The sequence below is a fragment of the Miniopterus schreibersii genome, assembly GCF_964146895.1.
Source record: "Miniopterus schreibersii genome assembly, chromosome: 8".
NCBI lineage: Eukaryota > Metazoa > Chordata > Mammalia > Chiroptera > Miniopteridae > Miniopterus > Miniopterus schreibersii.
Genome location: NC_138109.1, coordinates 77,752,354 through 77,769,570, shown reverse-complemented (window position 1 = coordinate 77,769,570; position 17,217 = coordinate 77,752,354). Strand labels below are relative to the sequence as shown.

The 17,217-nt window shown below is 38.4% G+C and overlaps 1 protein-coding gene across 1 annotated transcript in view; it reads right to left on the bottom strand.

The window, feature by feature from the left end:
• GCC2 (GRIP and coiled-coil domain containing 2) overlaps positions 1-17,217 on the bottom strand; it is a 69,838-nt gene that overhangs the window by 2,877 nt on the left and 49,744 nt on the right. The window contains exons 14-22 of the mRNA XM_081146029.1: positions 15,810-15,910; positions 15,638-15,715; positions 14,894-15,031; positions 12,895-13,016; positions 11,297-11,473; positions 8,152-8,369; positions 6,355-6,549; positions 5,161-5,300; positions 2,663-2,864 (exon numbers count right to left, since the gene is read on the bottom strand). Of these exons, the coding sequence (XP_081002155.1) occupies positions 2,663-2,864; positions 5,161-5,300; positions 6,355-6,549; positions 8,152-8,369; positions 11,297-11,473; positions 12,895-13,016; positions 14,894-15,031; positions 15,638-15,715; positions 15,810-15,910 (1,371 nt within the window). The remainder of the gene's footprint in view (positions 1-2,662; positions 2,865-5,160; positions 5,301-6,354; positions 6,550-8,151; positions 8,370-11,296; positions 11,474-12,894; positions 13,017-14,893; positions 15,032-15,637; positions 15,716-15,809; positions 15,911-17,217) is intronic.

The window sequence follows — 17,217 nt, the reverse complement described above, 5'->3', positions numbered from 1 at the left end:
ATGAGGTTTGTGTGTTTCTTTGTGTAGACACAGGTTTTCATTTCTTTTGGATAAATACCTTGGAAGGGGACTGTTGTACAGTGAAGATATGTTTAACTTATAAAAAAATGCTACACTTTTCCAAGGTGGTTGTATCATTTTGTATTGCATGTGCTAATTTCCCTTTTTATCTTTTTTATTATCAACACAAATTAAAGTTCAGAAAAATTCTGGGCTTCCATGAAAATTTCAGAAAGTATCTCCTTTATTAATATGATTTGTGTATTAATATGTGTAATTTAGAAGTTTCACAACCTTAGAAAAAAGTGGGCATTCTTTTCATTACATGTCCTGTCCCTCTCCCCTCCCCTCCCCTCCCCAGAGGCAACCATTATTACATTTAGCTATACCCTTCTAGACACCTTTCTGTGTTTTCAGACATGTATGTACAGTTGGGTCTCATTCAGAGAAGCATTTTCAAAATTTTAAATGGAGAAACTTTCAACAGTTACATACAAAATTCATTTCTTTTTCTGTTCATTGTCTGGTTTTATCTATGTGTTAGCTATGAACTGCGACATAACAAATTACCACAAACTTATCATCTTAAAACACATTTATTATCTCAGTTTCTGTGAGGCAGGAGGCCAGGAATGGCTTAGCTGGGTCCTCTGTCTCAAGGTCTCTCAAAAATCTACAATCAAGGCATCTGCCAGGGTCAAGGTCTCACATGAAGGGACAATGGAGAAGGCCCTGCTTCAAACTCCCAGCAGATGGCAGAGTTCAGTTCCTTAAGAGCTGCTGGAATGGTGGCCTTGGTTCCTTGCCACATGGGCCTCTCCAATATGACAGCTTTGTCAATAAGGTGTGTAAGTGGAGAAGGCAGAGTCCGCTAGCAAGACAGAAGTCACAGTCTCTTGCAACCTACATGTGACATCCTCCCACCTTTGCTGTATTCTACTGGCTACAAACAAGCCACTAGGCAGTCTACTGGCCATTCAACAGGAGAGGATTACATAAAGGCAGACACACGGAGGAGGGATGAAGGGGGCAGGAAGCCTTGTAGTCTGTCTTCCACAATCTGCAAGAAGAGCTTCTAGAAAGCTGGAGGAGGGGATATTCTTTATTTAGGAATAAACAACTGGGCACTGACTGCTTTCTCCAATCAGAGGAGGAGGTGGTTTGCTCCCAGGAACAGTGAGAGCTAGGTGACTGTAAACATTTCCCTAACAAAATGCAGAGACTGTTGTGTGTTTATCTGGAATAAATTATATACTCTGAGTATAAGTCTTGTGACACAATAAAACTTAAGCTGTGTTCTCAGATCTGGCAGGACTCTGCTCTACGCAGTCACTGTCCTGGCAGCTATCCATCTCCTTAAGTAAATGATAACGAGAGAAAAGCCATGCGAGGTACAGTACGTTTGTCCTTGCCCTGAGCAACTGTTCTCTCCTGAAAAGGGTCTATACCCTCCACAAATCCAATCGGGCACTTACCGCAAGTGTCAGGATGAATTCTCTTCCTGCCAGTCTGAAGATGACCCCAAAAGGGTATGATAGCCCTGGCCCGTGTGGCTCAGTTGGTTGGAGCATCAAACCTGTGCACTGAGAAGTCCCGGGTTCGATTCCCAGTCAGGGCACATGCCCGGGTTGCAGGTTTGATCCTTGGTTAGGGCGCATGTGGAGGCAACTGGTGGGTTTCTCTCTCTCTCCTTCCTCTCTCTCTCAAATCAAGAAAAACATATTCTCGAGTGAAATTTTTAAAACAAAAGCTTATGACAGTCTTTGCATTTTTTCCCATTGCATTTGCTGGCTTTTTTCCTCTTTATGTCTACAGTGTTAGACGTTGGTATGTATGTAACAATATACAGCTCTGTACGTTATAACCTAGTTGGGGAGTGAAGACGTACAGAGCAACTTTTAGCTCTTGCTTGAGCAGCAGAGCTGAGATTCCAGTTTTGCACAAGGAAGTACTATATAATTAACACATCTGGGGAGCAAAGGTGATTTATCACAAGTTGTATCTCAAGTACAATCTGTGAGCGGTGCTGGGATCTAGGAAGCAGGGAGCAGGGTGAGTTAACATTTACACTGCAAGTAGAGCAACAATACTTTTCTCAGCAGTGTCTTCTTCATGTCACTTGTTTTGGGACTAATGTGGCACTTTATGTTGTTACATAGATATGTAACAGGCAGCAACTAGTAGCTCATAACACTTGCTTGGGGTGCAAGTTGGGCCCTTAGTGGGTGTTTATTATAAGAATTTTAATGTCGCTTGCCAGAGTTGGATAACCTCATTCCCTAAGCTAATGTTTCTCAAACATTTGCAACCCAAACCTATAAAAAACCCCACATTTTATATCAGAAGTTGATACATCAGACAGATAACCAACATCCATACATACACCTGGAGTATTTCAAGAAACAATTCTTACTCTTCCTAGATTCAATGGATTCTGATGTTTGTTTGTTTTAATTTAAATCCTCACCTGAGGATACGTTTATTGATTTCAGAGAGAGGAAGGGAGGGTGAGAGTGAGAAACGTCGATAAACAAAATTTAAAAATTATAATTTTAAGTCATAGTGTTATGAAAAAGATTTTAAGTACACACACAAAGTCTCAACCACAAGGGAACATGTAGTGTAAGTTATAAACCAAGCTTTAAGACCTGGCTTCACCTACCTTGAGCAATTGCAGCAAGTTTCCCCTTTTCCTCAGGGCTGAGCTGCAACATCGTGTCTATGACAGGAAGAAGCCTCTCTCTTTCACTCCCTGGTTTCAGGAAAATGAACTGCAGCAAGACATTCTTCAAGTACTCCAGGTTGGCTACAGACTTCTCTCGCTCTTGATTTCTTTCCAATCTTCTAATTTCACTTTTGAGAAGCTGGTATTAGAGAAATGACTTAAAAGTGGGTTTTAGGAGCTTCTGGTTAAACATGGCAGACTAAACACATGCATTTTTCTTCTCTTTCCCCTGAAATGCCCCCAAAATGACAATAAAGGAGAGCCTAGGAGAGGAGAAAAGTGTCGAGAGAAATATCAAGAAATTCGCAGAAGGTAGGAAAGATGAAGTGCCAGTGACTCAATCCAGCTGCTGACCAGGTACCACAGACAAGAGGACGGAATGGATCCCACAGAAACAGGATCTCCTGTCTGAGGAGTACAGGTTACCATGGAAACTGGGGATAAACACTGAGGACTGTGTAAAGTCTACATAGGTTGGTACCATGATGCTCCCTCCACCTTCTACCCTCTATAGGAACTAAGCCAGTGGGCTCAGGGCTCTGGGTTGCCAAACACACTGTAAGGAGTGCAAGCCAGAGTCTAAAAGCAGGGGCTGAGGTGAACATTTGTATCTACCACTAATCCCTTTCCCTGCCCTGCTCCCAGAACCCCAGGCAGTTGCGATGTACACAGCGAAATCATACTGACATGATGAACAGCACTTAACCAAAACAAAGTTGAGTTTAGGATAGTGAAAATTCTGGAATGTAAGACAATCTAAAATACTAACAGGAAAAGGGAGTAAAGGATATGAGGAAGATGGTAGGACATTAGTCTTAGAGGAAGATTTCTGGATTAAAACAAAAATATATATATTGTTTTACTTCATTTTATAGGTTAGTCTACGAAAGTTAGCCAATTCTGTCCTAAAACTTAGGGTCATTTTTAAAAAGTGACAATAAGCACGGCCGGGTGTGGCTCAGTGGTTGAGTGTCGACCTGGGATCCAGGCGATTGGGGTTCGATTCCCAGTGAGGGCACATGCCCAGGTTGAGGTCTAGGCAGCCCAATCAATGACTCTCTCATCATTGATGTTTCTCTCTCTCTCCCTCTCCTTTCCTCTCTCTGAAATCAATAAAGATATATAAAAAAATAAAAATAAAAATAGAAAACTAAAAAGTGACAATAAGGTCTAAGAAATCATGTGAGAATGTATACTTGAGGAAATAAAATATTTAAATAGTCACTTAGGTTCACGGGGCTAGTTAGTGATTTGTCAGATGTGATAGTTTTGACTGTGTGGGAAAATGTTTTTTATAGAGTTGCATACCAAAGTATTTAGTGATGGGATGTCATAACATAGTTAATGTACTGTAAATAACTGAATAACTCAGCATTAAAAAAGTTATTTTGACAAGGACTACTGGGGGTCTGCATGGTACAGGGCAGAAGCATGTGCTTCTCAGAAAGCCAGGAGTCTGAATTTTGCTCCACCATTTATCAGCTTTAGTTACTCTCTCCAGTGATTTTGTTAGATAGGACAAGGTCTCAAGGTCTGCGTGGTTCTTACTAAATGCTATTCCTGCTAAATGTTAAAATGTAGCACAGTATTTTGCAGACCAGCTGTAAACAGGATGAGCTTAACAGGAGCCTGACCTGCTAAGTGTGGCCAAGTGCAAAGGAGAAATCAACATGTAACTGACGGAGCAGTGAGCGGCAGCCTTGGCCACGCCTCCCTTGGGGATGTAAAACTGGACGTGTGTGTCGTCTCCTTTACTCGTTGCAGGTAAGTGAAACTACCTTACCTGCAACCACTTGTTTTTTTGAATAGAGCACCCTAAGCAGCAAACTTCTTGAGTTTGGCAACAATGACAAGGATTAAATACAATAATATATGTAAAACCCAGGGCCTGGCTCATGAGCACCACTCAGTCAGTAGTGTGACTATATTTGGAGAGTCGATACAGCACTGAGCCAGGGTGGAAATATCTCATTTTCGTAACCCTCAACTGCTCCACAATCTACCTTGTTCCTACATGTTTCTGGTGTCTTTAAGGAGAAAAAACTTCTTAAGCTATTTTGCCATCTGTGAAATGTAGTTTAGTGCCGTATACATCAGCGGAATGATCTGAGTAAGAAATGCTCCATGGTTTATCTCTCAAATTTAAGGACCTATACCTATTTGAGTTTTACTTAAGGATATGTGGAATAATGACTTGTGAACATCTAGTTTCTAAATCTATTATGGTTTCTTAGAAAAAGTAGGAATTAAAATAGTATCTATGTAATAGATATAAAGGCAATTAATATTTCTTGAGTTCAAGACTGTAATACCATTAGGAATCAAGATGTTATGGATACACCTGATAAGTGAACTTTTAAACTTAGATAAGTGTGTGTAGAGGGTCAAGAAACCCAAGTTGGCGCATTTTCTTGTTAGCAGGTTTTAGGCCTTACCTTAATTTGCTCCATGAGGATTGCATTGGTTGCCTCCGTTTCCCGAAGCAGGCCGTTTAAGTGATCGGCACTTTTGGTGGTGGAATTGAGCTTTTGCATCAGTTCTTCTTTGGTAAGCTCAGCATGCCACAAAGGAGGCTCTGTAAGATGTTGTTCCAGTAATTAATTTTCAAAATCAAGATTACAGATGGAGATTCTAAATAAGAAAAGTATCTTAGTACAGATATTTTACCCTGAAATATTACATAGGTCCGCTCTCTTTCCCATTTCTCTAGACTTCATAACACAATTAGAAAGTTACCTGTTGAATATAACACAAGTAAGAAATCTCTATTGTAAAGCATATAATCTAATTGAATATAAGCTCTATGAGCCCCAGTTCTGCAATGTGTTAGGCTTTTGTTTATAAATCGTTTTATTAGTTTTATCATTTAACCTCCTCAATCTATCAATGTTCCAAGAGCTTGTGTCCTTTTACTTATAAATGAAAAAAGTATTAACATTTACTGCACTCGTATCATGGACTCTCATAAGAATTTTATATGAGGTGGAGTAGTATCATTATTCACATTTTACAGATGATGAAACAAGCTCAGAGTCAATAAGTAGTTCTGGCAAAACCACAAAGCCAAGTCTGATTCTGGTGTCTACTGCCACTTCTATAGTGACACCTCCATCTCACCACCATTCACTTCCCTTGAAGGAACTGTGACTGAAGTTTCCGCCCACATCATAATCAGTGACTGTGGATACAGAGTCTTTACTACTCCAGATCCTGAAACTTCAGAAAGATGACAGATTCCCCCTGAATTGTGAATATTAGTTAGTATTCATTATAGGTAAGAATAAAATACACCAAAACTTCACTATATTTAAGAAGGCACATTTAGCACTACTACTTTATAAGAAGAATAAAATTGTTTCTTGGAATGGTGAGAGAATATTTATCATGTTTTCTAGTACCTCTATAGAACTTCCAACCATCTATTTCTGGCTCAAGCCTAGGCAGAATTTTAATTTAAAATTTTTTTTCCTTCCTTCATCCTGCAGGGAAGTTTTCCATTTGAAAAAGGTGGAATACTGAAAGGAGTTTTACTGGAGTAGATAAAAAAAGCACTTATAATTTAGAGTAATATTAACAAGACAGGACTGTTGAATTAAATAAGAAAAACATACTTAAACAGAGAAACATACCAAGTTTAGTTTCAGGAGAATTAAGAAGCTGCTCTAAAGACTGTGTATGAGTGCCAGCGGAAGATACAGACTCCGTATCAGTCGTCTCCATTCCTTCTCCCTCCTCCCGGGTTACACTATGCATGTCCAGAAGGGGGAGGTCTGTGTTTCTCCTTTCTCGAAGGTTCTTCACAGGTTGGTGGAAAGAAGCTGGGCCTATGAATTTTTTTTAAAAAGGGGAAGTGAGAGAGTGTTTAAAATTGATAACTTCAGCATTAACACAGAAACACAATAAAATTAAAGTGATTAGATGATATGGTAAGGAATTTGAATAAATAGAAGAAAAAAGGAAATGATGTATAAAAAATAATTTCTAAAGTAGTCCCAAAAATTTAGTTACTGAACTTTTAACCACTTAAGTAATTTCAGCAGACACTATAAATTAATTGCTACCAGCTAGATAAGATAAACTATTAGATAACACAAAGCTCATAATATAGAGAGCTCAATATTGGTAAAATTCTACAACTAGATTCCAGCTCTTTTTGAGGATTAGGTATTTCAGAGAGCGGCATCCTTTCTGACACAGTGCACTGGCTGACATCTGCTCAGCAGATGGTCTTGTTGATCACTGCCCTATACCTTCACCTCTACTGAGATTCCTACCATCATCTGCTCACATCTTCAGTGTTCAGACAAGAACCTTAGAATCCAGGGCAGGGAACTAATCAGCACTAGTTCATGGGCAAAGCTTTCCTGCTTGCTGGTAATGGACACTTGCATGGAAATGTACAGTTGGTAAGACATTTTCAAACATATTATTTTATGAATCCCAAGAAACCGGAAGTTCAGAAAAAGTAAATGACTTTGCCTAGGGTCTCATAGTTGGGTCAGGGATCAGACTTTTAACCCAGGTCTTTTAACTTCAAATTTCATTTATTTTCCATTCCATGAAGTTACCTCCCATTTTCTTTCAAACATTAGCCTTCTGGCAACATTTGTTGAGGCATTTTCCTGGATTTCTGTTATTTTCCTAACTGCTTATTCTACTGCTGATTCCTAGATTACAATCTTTTGTGCAACCAGTGTTTCCCCAGCTGATTACTTCCTGTGCTGATTATTGGCATATGTTAAATTTTCTTAAAGCTGGTTTCTGACCCTGCCCAGTGACTTATAACTGACAAAGCCCTGGTGATATTTTCCCATGGGAAACATTGTTAAGTATAAAGCTGATACTTAATACTAAAATGTAGCCTCATCTGGGCTGACAGATTTCCATCTCTTCCAGAAAACAGAATGGATGAGACTGGGTGTGGTTGAACTAAAACTCCAACTAATGAGAAATTCGAAAGGGAAGAGCTGTACTGGCCAAGCAATCCTACAAGTTCAGTGCTGCTTGGGTGTTTCCAAGCCTCTTGCTCTCTTAATATTTCTAATTAAAAAGTATATATATTTTGATGACTCTGTAACAGTGAAGAACACCAAATAGATCTAGTGAATACTGGAAACTGGACACATGTGAGATTGACACAGTATGTTTGAGTCAGAAAAAGGAAATACTCTCTTGCAAGGAGGCTGACAAATACATGAACATCAGTATTCTCAGGTTACACAGGCTGGTTTCATTACAATCAAGAATGGTTCCAGTGGTTCAAATACCTTCTCAGTGAGCAAATCTAAAATTCATTAATCACAGAATCAACACTGGTTATCACCTAGTTAATTTTCTATTTTCTTAGACATTTGTGAAAAATATATTTGAGTGACATAAATACATGAGAACATGAACAACCATCACTTCCATGTGCACATACATACTTTTTGTGGTTGGTTCACTCTTAAGCTGGAAAAGCTGAGTTTCCACCTTGGAGAGCTGCTGTTGCAAAGTCTCCACTGTCTTTCTGTGCTCTTCCTGCAAATGTCTCACTTGATCTCGGAAGCTGTTGCGAAGGACCTCATTCTGGGATGTCAGGTGACTCATAGTCTGTGCATGTTCAGACTTCAGCATCATGTTCTCTGACTGTATGGAACATAACCTGAAGGGTGAGAGGTACTTAATTCATACAAGATCTTTCAACTTAAGATGCTGACTCAGCCTTTCTTAACTGAGTCGTGCAAGAGAATTAGCCCTGAGATATAAATGAACTTCTCTCCTATGCATCTATAAGTGACTAGCTGTGTAACAACCTAGGGAGGAACGACACTGGCTGTCATCTAGTTGAAATCCTACTGTGTTCCATAGTTCAGATGAGGAAACTTGGTTGAGAAACTTCCTTCAGTTTATCAGAAAACAGCACTATATTTAGAACACAAAAAATTATACTTTTAATTAGTGCACTTTGGGTTATCTTATGTGGTAGCTCATATAAATACAGGATTAATATATCGTTTTTCTATTTCCCTGAAAACACAAAAAAAGAACACTATCTTTTGATTCATGAAGAAAGCCTTAAAGATCCCCTTTTGAGCAAATTAACACACTTCGAAATACAGACTTAGCTTACTATAGTTGCTGCTGAGTTTCACTGTACTTTGGAACTACTCAGCTCCCCTACTAAAATGCAGACATCTAGCTCTCTTCCCTGAGCCACTGAATCAGAATCTCCGAAGGTGGTCCTATAAATCGTCTACTTTTAGCGCTTTTCCATGTGATTTTTACCTAGTCAGCCTGGTACTAGCAAGGGACCTACCATTTGGAAATTACTATTTTTAATGGCTCAGTTGTAGTTTTGATGTTCTATGTTTGGCTTTCGTAAAACAAAACATTTTCTTTTTACACAAGGTATCCACAGGTACACTACCATAAAAACTCAAACAATACAAAAGCAGTTCTAGGAAACAGTCAAAGCCCTCTTTTATTCACTTCTTACCCTTGCAGTGTAAAACCCCAACTCCAGGGGTAAAAGTCATTAACAGTGTAGCATGTAGCTTTCCAAGATCTAGTTTGTATGTGCTACACATATGGACATCACATAAGGTTTTAAAACAAGATTTAGTGGCTAAAGGGAGACATATGCAATAAAACTATCATGCTTCAGAAAAGGTATTTTTTAAATCCTTACTTGAGGATATGTTTTTATTGATTTTAGAGAGAAAAGAAGGAGAGGGATAGAGAGAAAGAAACATCAATGTGAGAGGGAAACATTGATCGGTTGCTTCCCATATGCACCCCAACTGGCGATCAAACCCACAACCTGGTATGTGCCCTGACCTGGAACCAAACCTGAGACCCTTTGGTGAATGAGATGATGCTCCAACCATCTAAACCACATCAGCTAGGCCCAGAAAAGGTATCTTAATTGCCAAATTCATATCAATTAATGAGTTTAGAGAATGCTAGTAAATAATGCTACCCCTGAAACCTGTGTTTTTCCTGCAAGCATTTTGTTCAATATCTACCAAGTAAAGGAAGAACCATTAGCTATCACAACAATTTTCTAAGGAAGATAAAAGCTACATTTTAGAGCTAGGTAAGGCTTCTAGTTTTCAGTGACACTTCTTAATTTACCTATTTGAGAGAGCTGGAAGCTTAAAGCCCCACCTGGAACTAGAACTGTGATGATGCAAGTTCACTGTTCTGTCCCAGCTTTTACTGGGGTGTTTATATTAGCTGGGTCCTCTGGGCAATGCAGGTATTAGCTGGTCACCCTATTAATTTCTCTGCAGACATTTAAAAAATCTCACAGGAAAGTATGAATTTTAAAATGTTTATAAAGAAAAGGCTATTTCTTTATACTAGGGCAGACAGCAACAATATAATTAGTTGCTGGTTTTGAAAATTTTTACTTATTGATTTTGAGAGAGAAACGGAGGGAGGGAGGGAGGGAGAGAGAAACATCAGTTTGGTTCCACTTATTTATGCATTCATTGGTTGCCTCTTGTATGTGCCCTGACCAGGGATCGAACCCACAACCTTGGTGTACCAGGTAGACCTATAACCAACTGAACTACCTGGCTAGGGCAACAATATCACTAGTTTTTAATATTTTGGGGGAAGACTCCTATAGATATCTCAAAATGCTATGAACACTGTCCAGAACTTAGAAGAGTAATCGGCACATAGTAGGTATTCAAAAAGTATTTACGGAATGACTGAATTACTTCAGAGGCATCACTTGCACTTTATCTGTGTTAGCAATAACTTTCCTAGAGCAAAGAATAAGTGTTGGAAATTTCTGATGTAAACATCAAGGATAAGCTAATCTCATGGTAAATCCTGGTGATAGTTAGAAAATTGATAGATCTTTCCTGAAACTTTTGATTTCTGAAATTAACATACATAAATCACAGTTAAAAGATGTATGTTAATTTCAGAAATAAAAAGCCAAGAAAATGAAGTCCTTTCACTTTTAAGATTAGCATAAGATTGGGCATGTATTATGTACCTGACATATATAAAGTATCCTTACATCTTTAATGAAAGATGCTCAATGAAGAATTCTTTTCCTCCATCTAAGATACAACTAATATTACCACCCAATTCCTTTATGACAGGAATTCAAGGTTCCTTGTTCCCAATAATCTATTTAGTCTACCAATAACACTAAAGTCTATTTAGACTGATTAATAAAAGTGTAACAAGTTGAAGACAGAGCTGCAAAGGTAGGCTGCATATTTTTTGCAGTTAGCAGCTGTCTGCATCTTTTCCACTAAAGAGAAGGAAAAAAATGCTTGTAATTTGATACATGGTTAGGAAGGTAGTGTTGTTTTTTAAAAGAAACATTCTGGCCATGAAGGCCATAGGAAAAACAGAGTATTGGATAAGTACTCTGTCTTTAAAAAGCTAAGTACAAAATAATCAAAAGGGAGAGTTTTAAGGCAGAAAACGCAGTTACCACGTCTTTAGAAATATCTATTTCTTATTTTCAATTTGTATTTATCCCAAGGAGCAACAGATGAGGAGTTCCAATCAAGAAATACTTTGCTGCCCGGTACAAACACTTAGCGCAGTTAGCAATCGTACTTTTCCCGGAGTTCTGCCTCCTTGGCCACGGTTTCCTGCAGCATCTTGTTGTGCCTTTCTAGCAGAGTGTCGTGTTCAGACTGTAATGTTTGAAGTTCAGACACATTGATCTGTAAGTTATTTTGGGTATCTTGTAATTTGATCTTCAGTTGGTCAACCAGCACTTCCAAGTGTTCTCTAAAACAGAAAGAAACAGTTTAAAATTTTTTTGAAAGAGGTGAACATGATTTTGTGGTTTCCAATAAATTTTACTTTTAATCTTTCAGTGTCATACTCCTGCTATTACTATGGATGATTCTAAAGTAAATATAATAATCAGAAGAATTCAGAGACTAGGATTCAATATAATGCAAAAGACATTATAGTCAGATTTTAGATCTCAGGCACTACAGATCTACAAAAAGTCTTTGAACTTAAAAGTTTCATACTCAAATGGAGCAGACCATTAAAAGGCATCAAAATAACCTATTTTATGTCGTAAGACTATGCTATTAATTTAAAAATAAAAAATCACAGTTCTAAGCTAACCATTCTGGGAGTGGTACATTAGACAAAGTTATAGATAACAAGTCCTTGGAGAACTTGGACTTTTTGTAGCTAGATCTTGAATTCCAACTGGTAATTCTGCCACAACTAATACAATACACTGTATTTATTAGAGTTTTCTTTTTTTTAAGTAACATATGAGAATGTAGAAAGAACATATAATCTGAAACCCAAATTCTGGCATGATTAAAAAGTCTTTAAGTCCTGCAAATGGTGACATTTCTATATTGTGTCAATATTCAACTTCGGCTTTAAGATGAGCTATTGATAGGGAATATATTTCATCATTTCATCCTACAGTTCCTATTTTTAATAGGCACCTAAACAAAAATTAATACAAGCATAAACATACAAATATTGCAGGATATTTAGTCCTGCTTAGCACAATAAGAGTCAGATGTAAAACTGCTTTAACACTGAACTTCTGCTTATGAAAACAAAACACATGTGCTGTAGAATGCCCTCCCTGTCTTTTATTCCCAGTATATTTTAAAATAATCTACAAAAGTGATTTGTAGACCAGTTTTAAAGAAGCATTAAACAATACACTGTTGAAATGGTAATTGAGATAGTCATAAACTTAAAATCTAATTCTAGATAAAAATTTAATGATTAATTTAAAAATTTTGAAATAAGTAGAATGTTAAGAAACTACTGTTTAGCATAATTAGTGGTGAATTAGTACCTCACAGAAACATTCTTATTCTTCTACTTCCAAACTTTCCAAACTGGAAAACCTAATCATAATGTAACTGTCTGTACTTCCACTGTGACCAGACTCTCCTACACGATGAAATTATTATGCCTGTATTTCAAAGCCTGTATCTTGATTTCACTGCTTACTTTACACATACTTTTGAGTTTGTATAGTGCCCTTCAGTGCCGGTTCCCTATTGCTGTCTAGGGACACAGTGAAGCCAAAAACTGTTCTTATTGGTAATTACATGTAAAATTCCAGTCAAAAGAAATCAAAGTAGGATTTTCAACCTAAGTGGTGGAGAACTTGCCTTGGGGAGAGAAACCCTGCATGTTTCTTAGAATTCAGACTTTACCTTTCTTGTTTAGCTTCCTCAGTTTCAGCCTGAGACACAGATTTATTTTTCTGTTGTTTTAGAACATTATGAACTCTGACTTTGTAGCTTTCAAATTCAGAGGTTATAGCAGCTTGTTCCACCTATAACATTTAAAAGAGAGAAAATTTTATATTGGATTTTCTATTGTAATACGATCTTCTGTCTTTCAGAGATTAATGAATTAAGATGAAAATCCATTTTTGAAAATGAGGAAAATGGCTGACACTCTTTAGCCCCTGATTATTAATTTTTGCTAAAAACTGTGCTTGGCCTTACGCTTTTTAAAAAGATTTTGAATGATGTAATTTTGTCTGACAAGAGATATGCTTCTACCATGTTTTATTCCCTGTGTGGACCCTGAAAAGGAAGATATCTACTAAGAAGGGCTCCTGGTGGCTAAGAGCTCAAATTAAAAAAAAGAAAAAAAGCCTAGCCCTGGCCTGAGTTAATATGCCAAGGTTATGGGTTCGATCCTAGTCAGGGCACACACAAGAATCAACTGATCAATGGGTAATAAGTGGAGCAACAAATTGATGTTTCTATCTCTCCCCTTCTTCTCCCCTCCACCCCTCAAAAAAATCAGTGAATAAATAAAAAAAATTAAAAAAACAAGCCTAGCACTCACTTTTATATAGAGGCCCCTCATGCAAAACTGCACTTCAGGAAGAAGCTTGCCCTAAACTACCTACCTGCCTCTGCACTGAACTGCCCGCCTGCGCTGTGTTTCTGACATCTGAGCCAGACCTTATATAGTTTCTGGAATCCTGTTTCAACAAAGAGAGCTAAGGCTTTCCCCATCCAATCAGAGCTGTGCAGCTATATTTCCCCCATCAGCTTCTTCACTGACCAATTAGAGTGGCTCTATTCTGACCAATCAGGACAGTGTCTTTTGGACCAATCAAGCTGTAAGGATTCAGAGTCCTTATTTGCATGAGGATAGACCATCAGGGACCAGGAGCAGGAACTTCTGTTTGTGTAAGTCAGCGCCTGCGGGGCTCTTAGAGCACTTTCCCTTTCCGCTGAGGCCTGCTTTCCTCCCTGAGCTGAGGCACCAACAATGCCTGTTGGAACAAGAGAGCGTAGACCAGCACAAGGAGAAGCAGAGTGGGGAGGAGGAGAGAGCTGTCTAGCAGGAAAGAGGGGCCTGGTGCAGTGCTGCCTGGTCCCAGGGCCTCCTCACAGCCATGTTGTTTTCATAGCAGTACTGTTTTTATAGTCACGCTGTATCACAGCTGAGCTGTTTGCCCTGGATAGTTTCCTTCTTCACCACACCCCACAGTGGTGATTCTTGCTGGTGCTGAATTGGTGCTAACGACCATGGGTTGACACCAGGTAGATTTATTACCCATAAATTTTATAGTGGCACTATTTGCCTTTGGAAGTTTAGGAAGATCTTTCACATAATATGTCCTCTTTTTATAAATACAAGAAAAAATAATTCAAAGAAACGAAGCTTCTTGAATTTCAATTTTCAAAAGAGAGTGGGAAATTAAATTCTAGGCCTTCCACTTTGCTGAAGTGATCTATAAACGCCCATGGCCCTTTTGCCAAGATTACTTAGATAAGAGCTGTACCTCTAACAAAGCTACTGTACCATTTCTGTTTTGTATGTAGGTAAGTAGTCCCCAAAGCCATTCTACTAGAATATTATTTTATAATCATCTAGCTTTCAGAAAGAACTATAATACTTCTTTAATAAAAACTTTAAAACAGTAACTTTCTTACACATGGTAATTGCAAAACAAGGCTGAAATGGAAACAATACATACCCATGTTTTTTAGCAAAAAAAAGTTATCCAAGTGGCAGGGCTGTGATGGGGTTGGGGTTAGGGTTAGATGAACTGAACCCAGTATCCATACCTAGTAGGTGGTCTTAAATGCCAGGAAACACCAAAAAGCCAGACCACAGCCCTCAAGTAAAGTGCTACCTGGTTGGTAATAGCATCTGTGGCATGCTGCCTCGGGGTGAAGCACAAACCTTGGCCGCCCGGCACTCCTCCTGAAGGGCTGCTACCTTGTGCTGATAAGCACTCAGCGTGCGCTGGTGCTGGTCTACAGAGGTCTTCAGGTGCTCGTGAATGCTGTGCTTCTCAGATGTTATTTCAGCCAGCTGAATCTGGGGACAAAATCTTTCCATTAAGCTCTAGCAAATAGGATCTTCACTTGTTAAACAGATTTTTCCTTAAACATAAACTTGAGTTTGGAGACGAGTCTCAAATAATTTAGGAACATAATTAAATAACAGAATTATCTACTATTGAAAGGGTAAAGACAATAAGGACCATTTTTCTTAAAATTAGTTTTCTTTAAATCAAAATCAATTAAAAAAATCAATCATGAAAAAAATTCCAGACTACATGTTATTAAGGTTCACGGTTATAGTTCAGTCAAACACCTGAAGAGGTGTTTAACCGAGGAAGAATATTTAGGGGAAAAATACAATTGACCCCCAGTATCTGTGGGGGATTGGGTCGAGAAACCCGGTGGATACCAAAATCCGCGGATGCTCAAGTCCTTTATATAAAATGTGTAGAACAATGCATGCAGTTGGCTCTCCACATCTGCAGATGGTTGGTTGAATCTGAGGATGCAAAACCGGCAGCTACAAAGGGGCAACTGTGTGTATGATTAATATACAATATTTAGCGCAAAATCCCTAACTGGTATCTTACTTCTACGTGGAAAATTTTTTCTAAATCTTAAAAAGTACAAAGGATCTTACTTTATAGACTTCTACTTGCTGCTGGCTTGCCTCTAGCTCGCCCTTTAAAGATGCTTGAAGCATTAAGTGATCAGTTTCCTACAAAACAAGAATCTTGGTTAAATTAAAAAAAGGTGGTTCATAAATACACTATAAATAAGTACTGAAATGTGAAACTGAGGAGTTAACATACTGCTTGCTTTGAATCTGCCAGTTCTTTCTTGGTTTTCATAAGCAATTGCTTGATTTTGGTGTTTTTTTCTTCAGATTGTTGCAATGAAGTCTGCAGTGAAGCTAGTGTAAGAAATAATTTCAGAAGAGATGAAATGAGTTTGATGAATGAATTTAAATAAAATGACAAGTCTTTTCTTTGTATTATCCTATCTTTTAAAGAAGCTTGTCTTAGCTTTTTATTTTTATCTATTTATTTTATTTATTTTTACTTTATTATTTTAATTTTTATTTTTGTTTGAAGTATTACAGATGTCCCTTTTTCTCCCCAATGACCCGTTCCACCCTGTCCCTTCCCCCTCCCCAGTCCCTCTCCCCACCATCGTCCGTGTCCTTGGGTTGTGCATATATGCATATAAATTCTTTAGTTACTCTCTCCCCCTCCACCCACCCGCCCTCCTCCATCCCTCTGACATTCGTCAGTCTGATCCATGCTTCCATGTCATTGAATCTATTCTGTTCATCAGTTTATTAAGTTCTTTAGATTCCACGTATAAGTGAGTTCATGTGATGTTTGTCTTTCGCTGCCTGGCTTATTTCACTTAGCATAATATTCTCCAGGTCCATCCATACTGTCCCAAAGGGTAGGAGATTATTCTTTTTTACAGCTGCGTAGTATTCCATGGTGTAAATGTCCCATGGCTTTTTTATCCACTCATCTACTGATGGGCACTTGCGCTGTTTCCAGATCTTAGCTATTGTAAACTGTGCTATGAACATAGGGGTGCATATATCCTTTCTGATGAATGTTTCAGGATTCTTAGGATACATTCCTAGGAGTGGAATCACTGAGTCAAACTGCAGTTCCATTTCTAATTTTTTGAGGAACCTCCATACTGTTTTCCACAGTGGCTGCACCAGTCTGCATTCTCACCAGCAGCGTATTAGGGTTCCCCTTTCTCCACAACCTCGCCAGCACATGTCATTTGTTGATTTGTTGATGGAGCCATTCTGACAGGTGTGAAGTGATACCTCATTGTGGTTTTAATTTGCATCTCTCTGGTGATTAGTGACGTTGAGCATTTTTCTCATGTGTCTCTTGGCCATCTGTATGTCCTCTTTGGAGAAGTGTCTATTCAAGTCCTTTGCCCATTTCTTAATTGGGTTGTTTGTCTTCCTCTTGCTGAGTACTATGAGTTCTTTGTACACTTTGGAAATTAGCCCCTTATCAGATATCCTTGGCAAATATGTTTTCCCAGACCGTGGGGTTCCTTTGTATTTTGAGGCTGTTTTCTTTTGCTGTGCAGAAGCTTTTTAGTTTGATGAAGTCCCATATGTTTATTTTTCTTTTGTTTCTCTTGTCCTAGGAGATGTATCAGTGAAAAGTCCACTACGTGGGATGTCTGTCACTTTACTGCCTATGTTTTCTT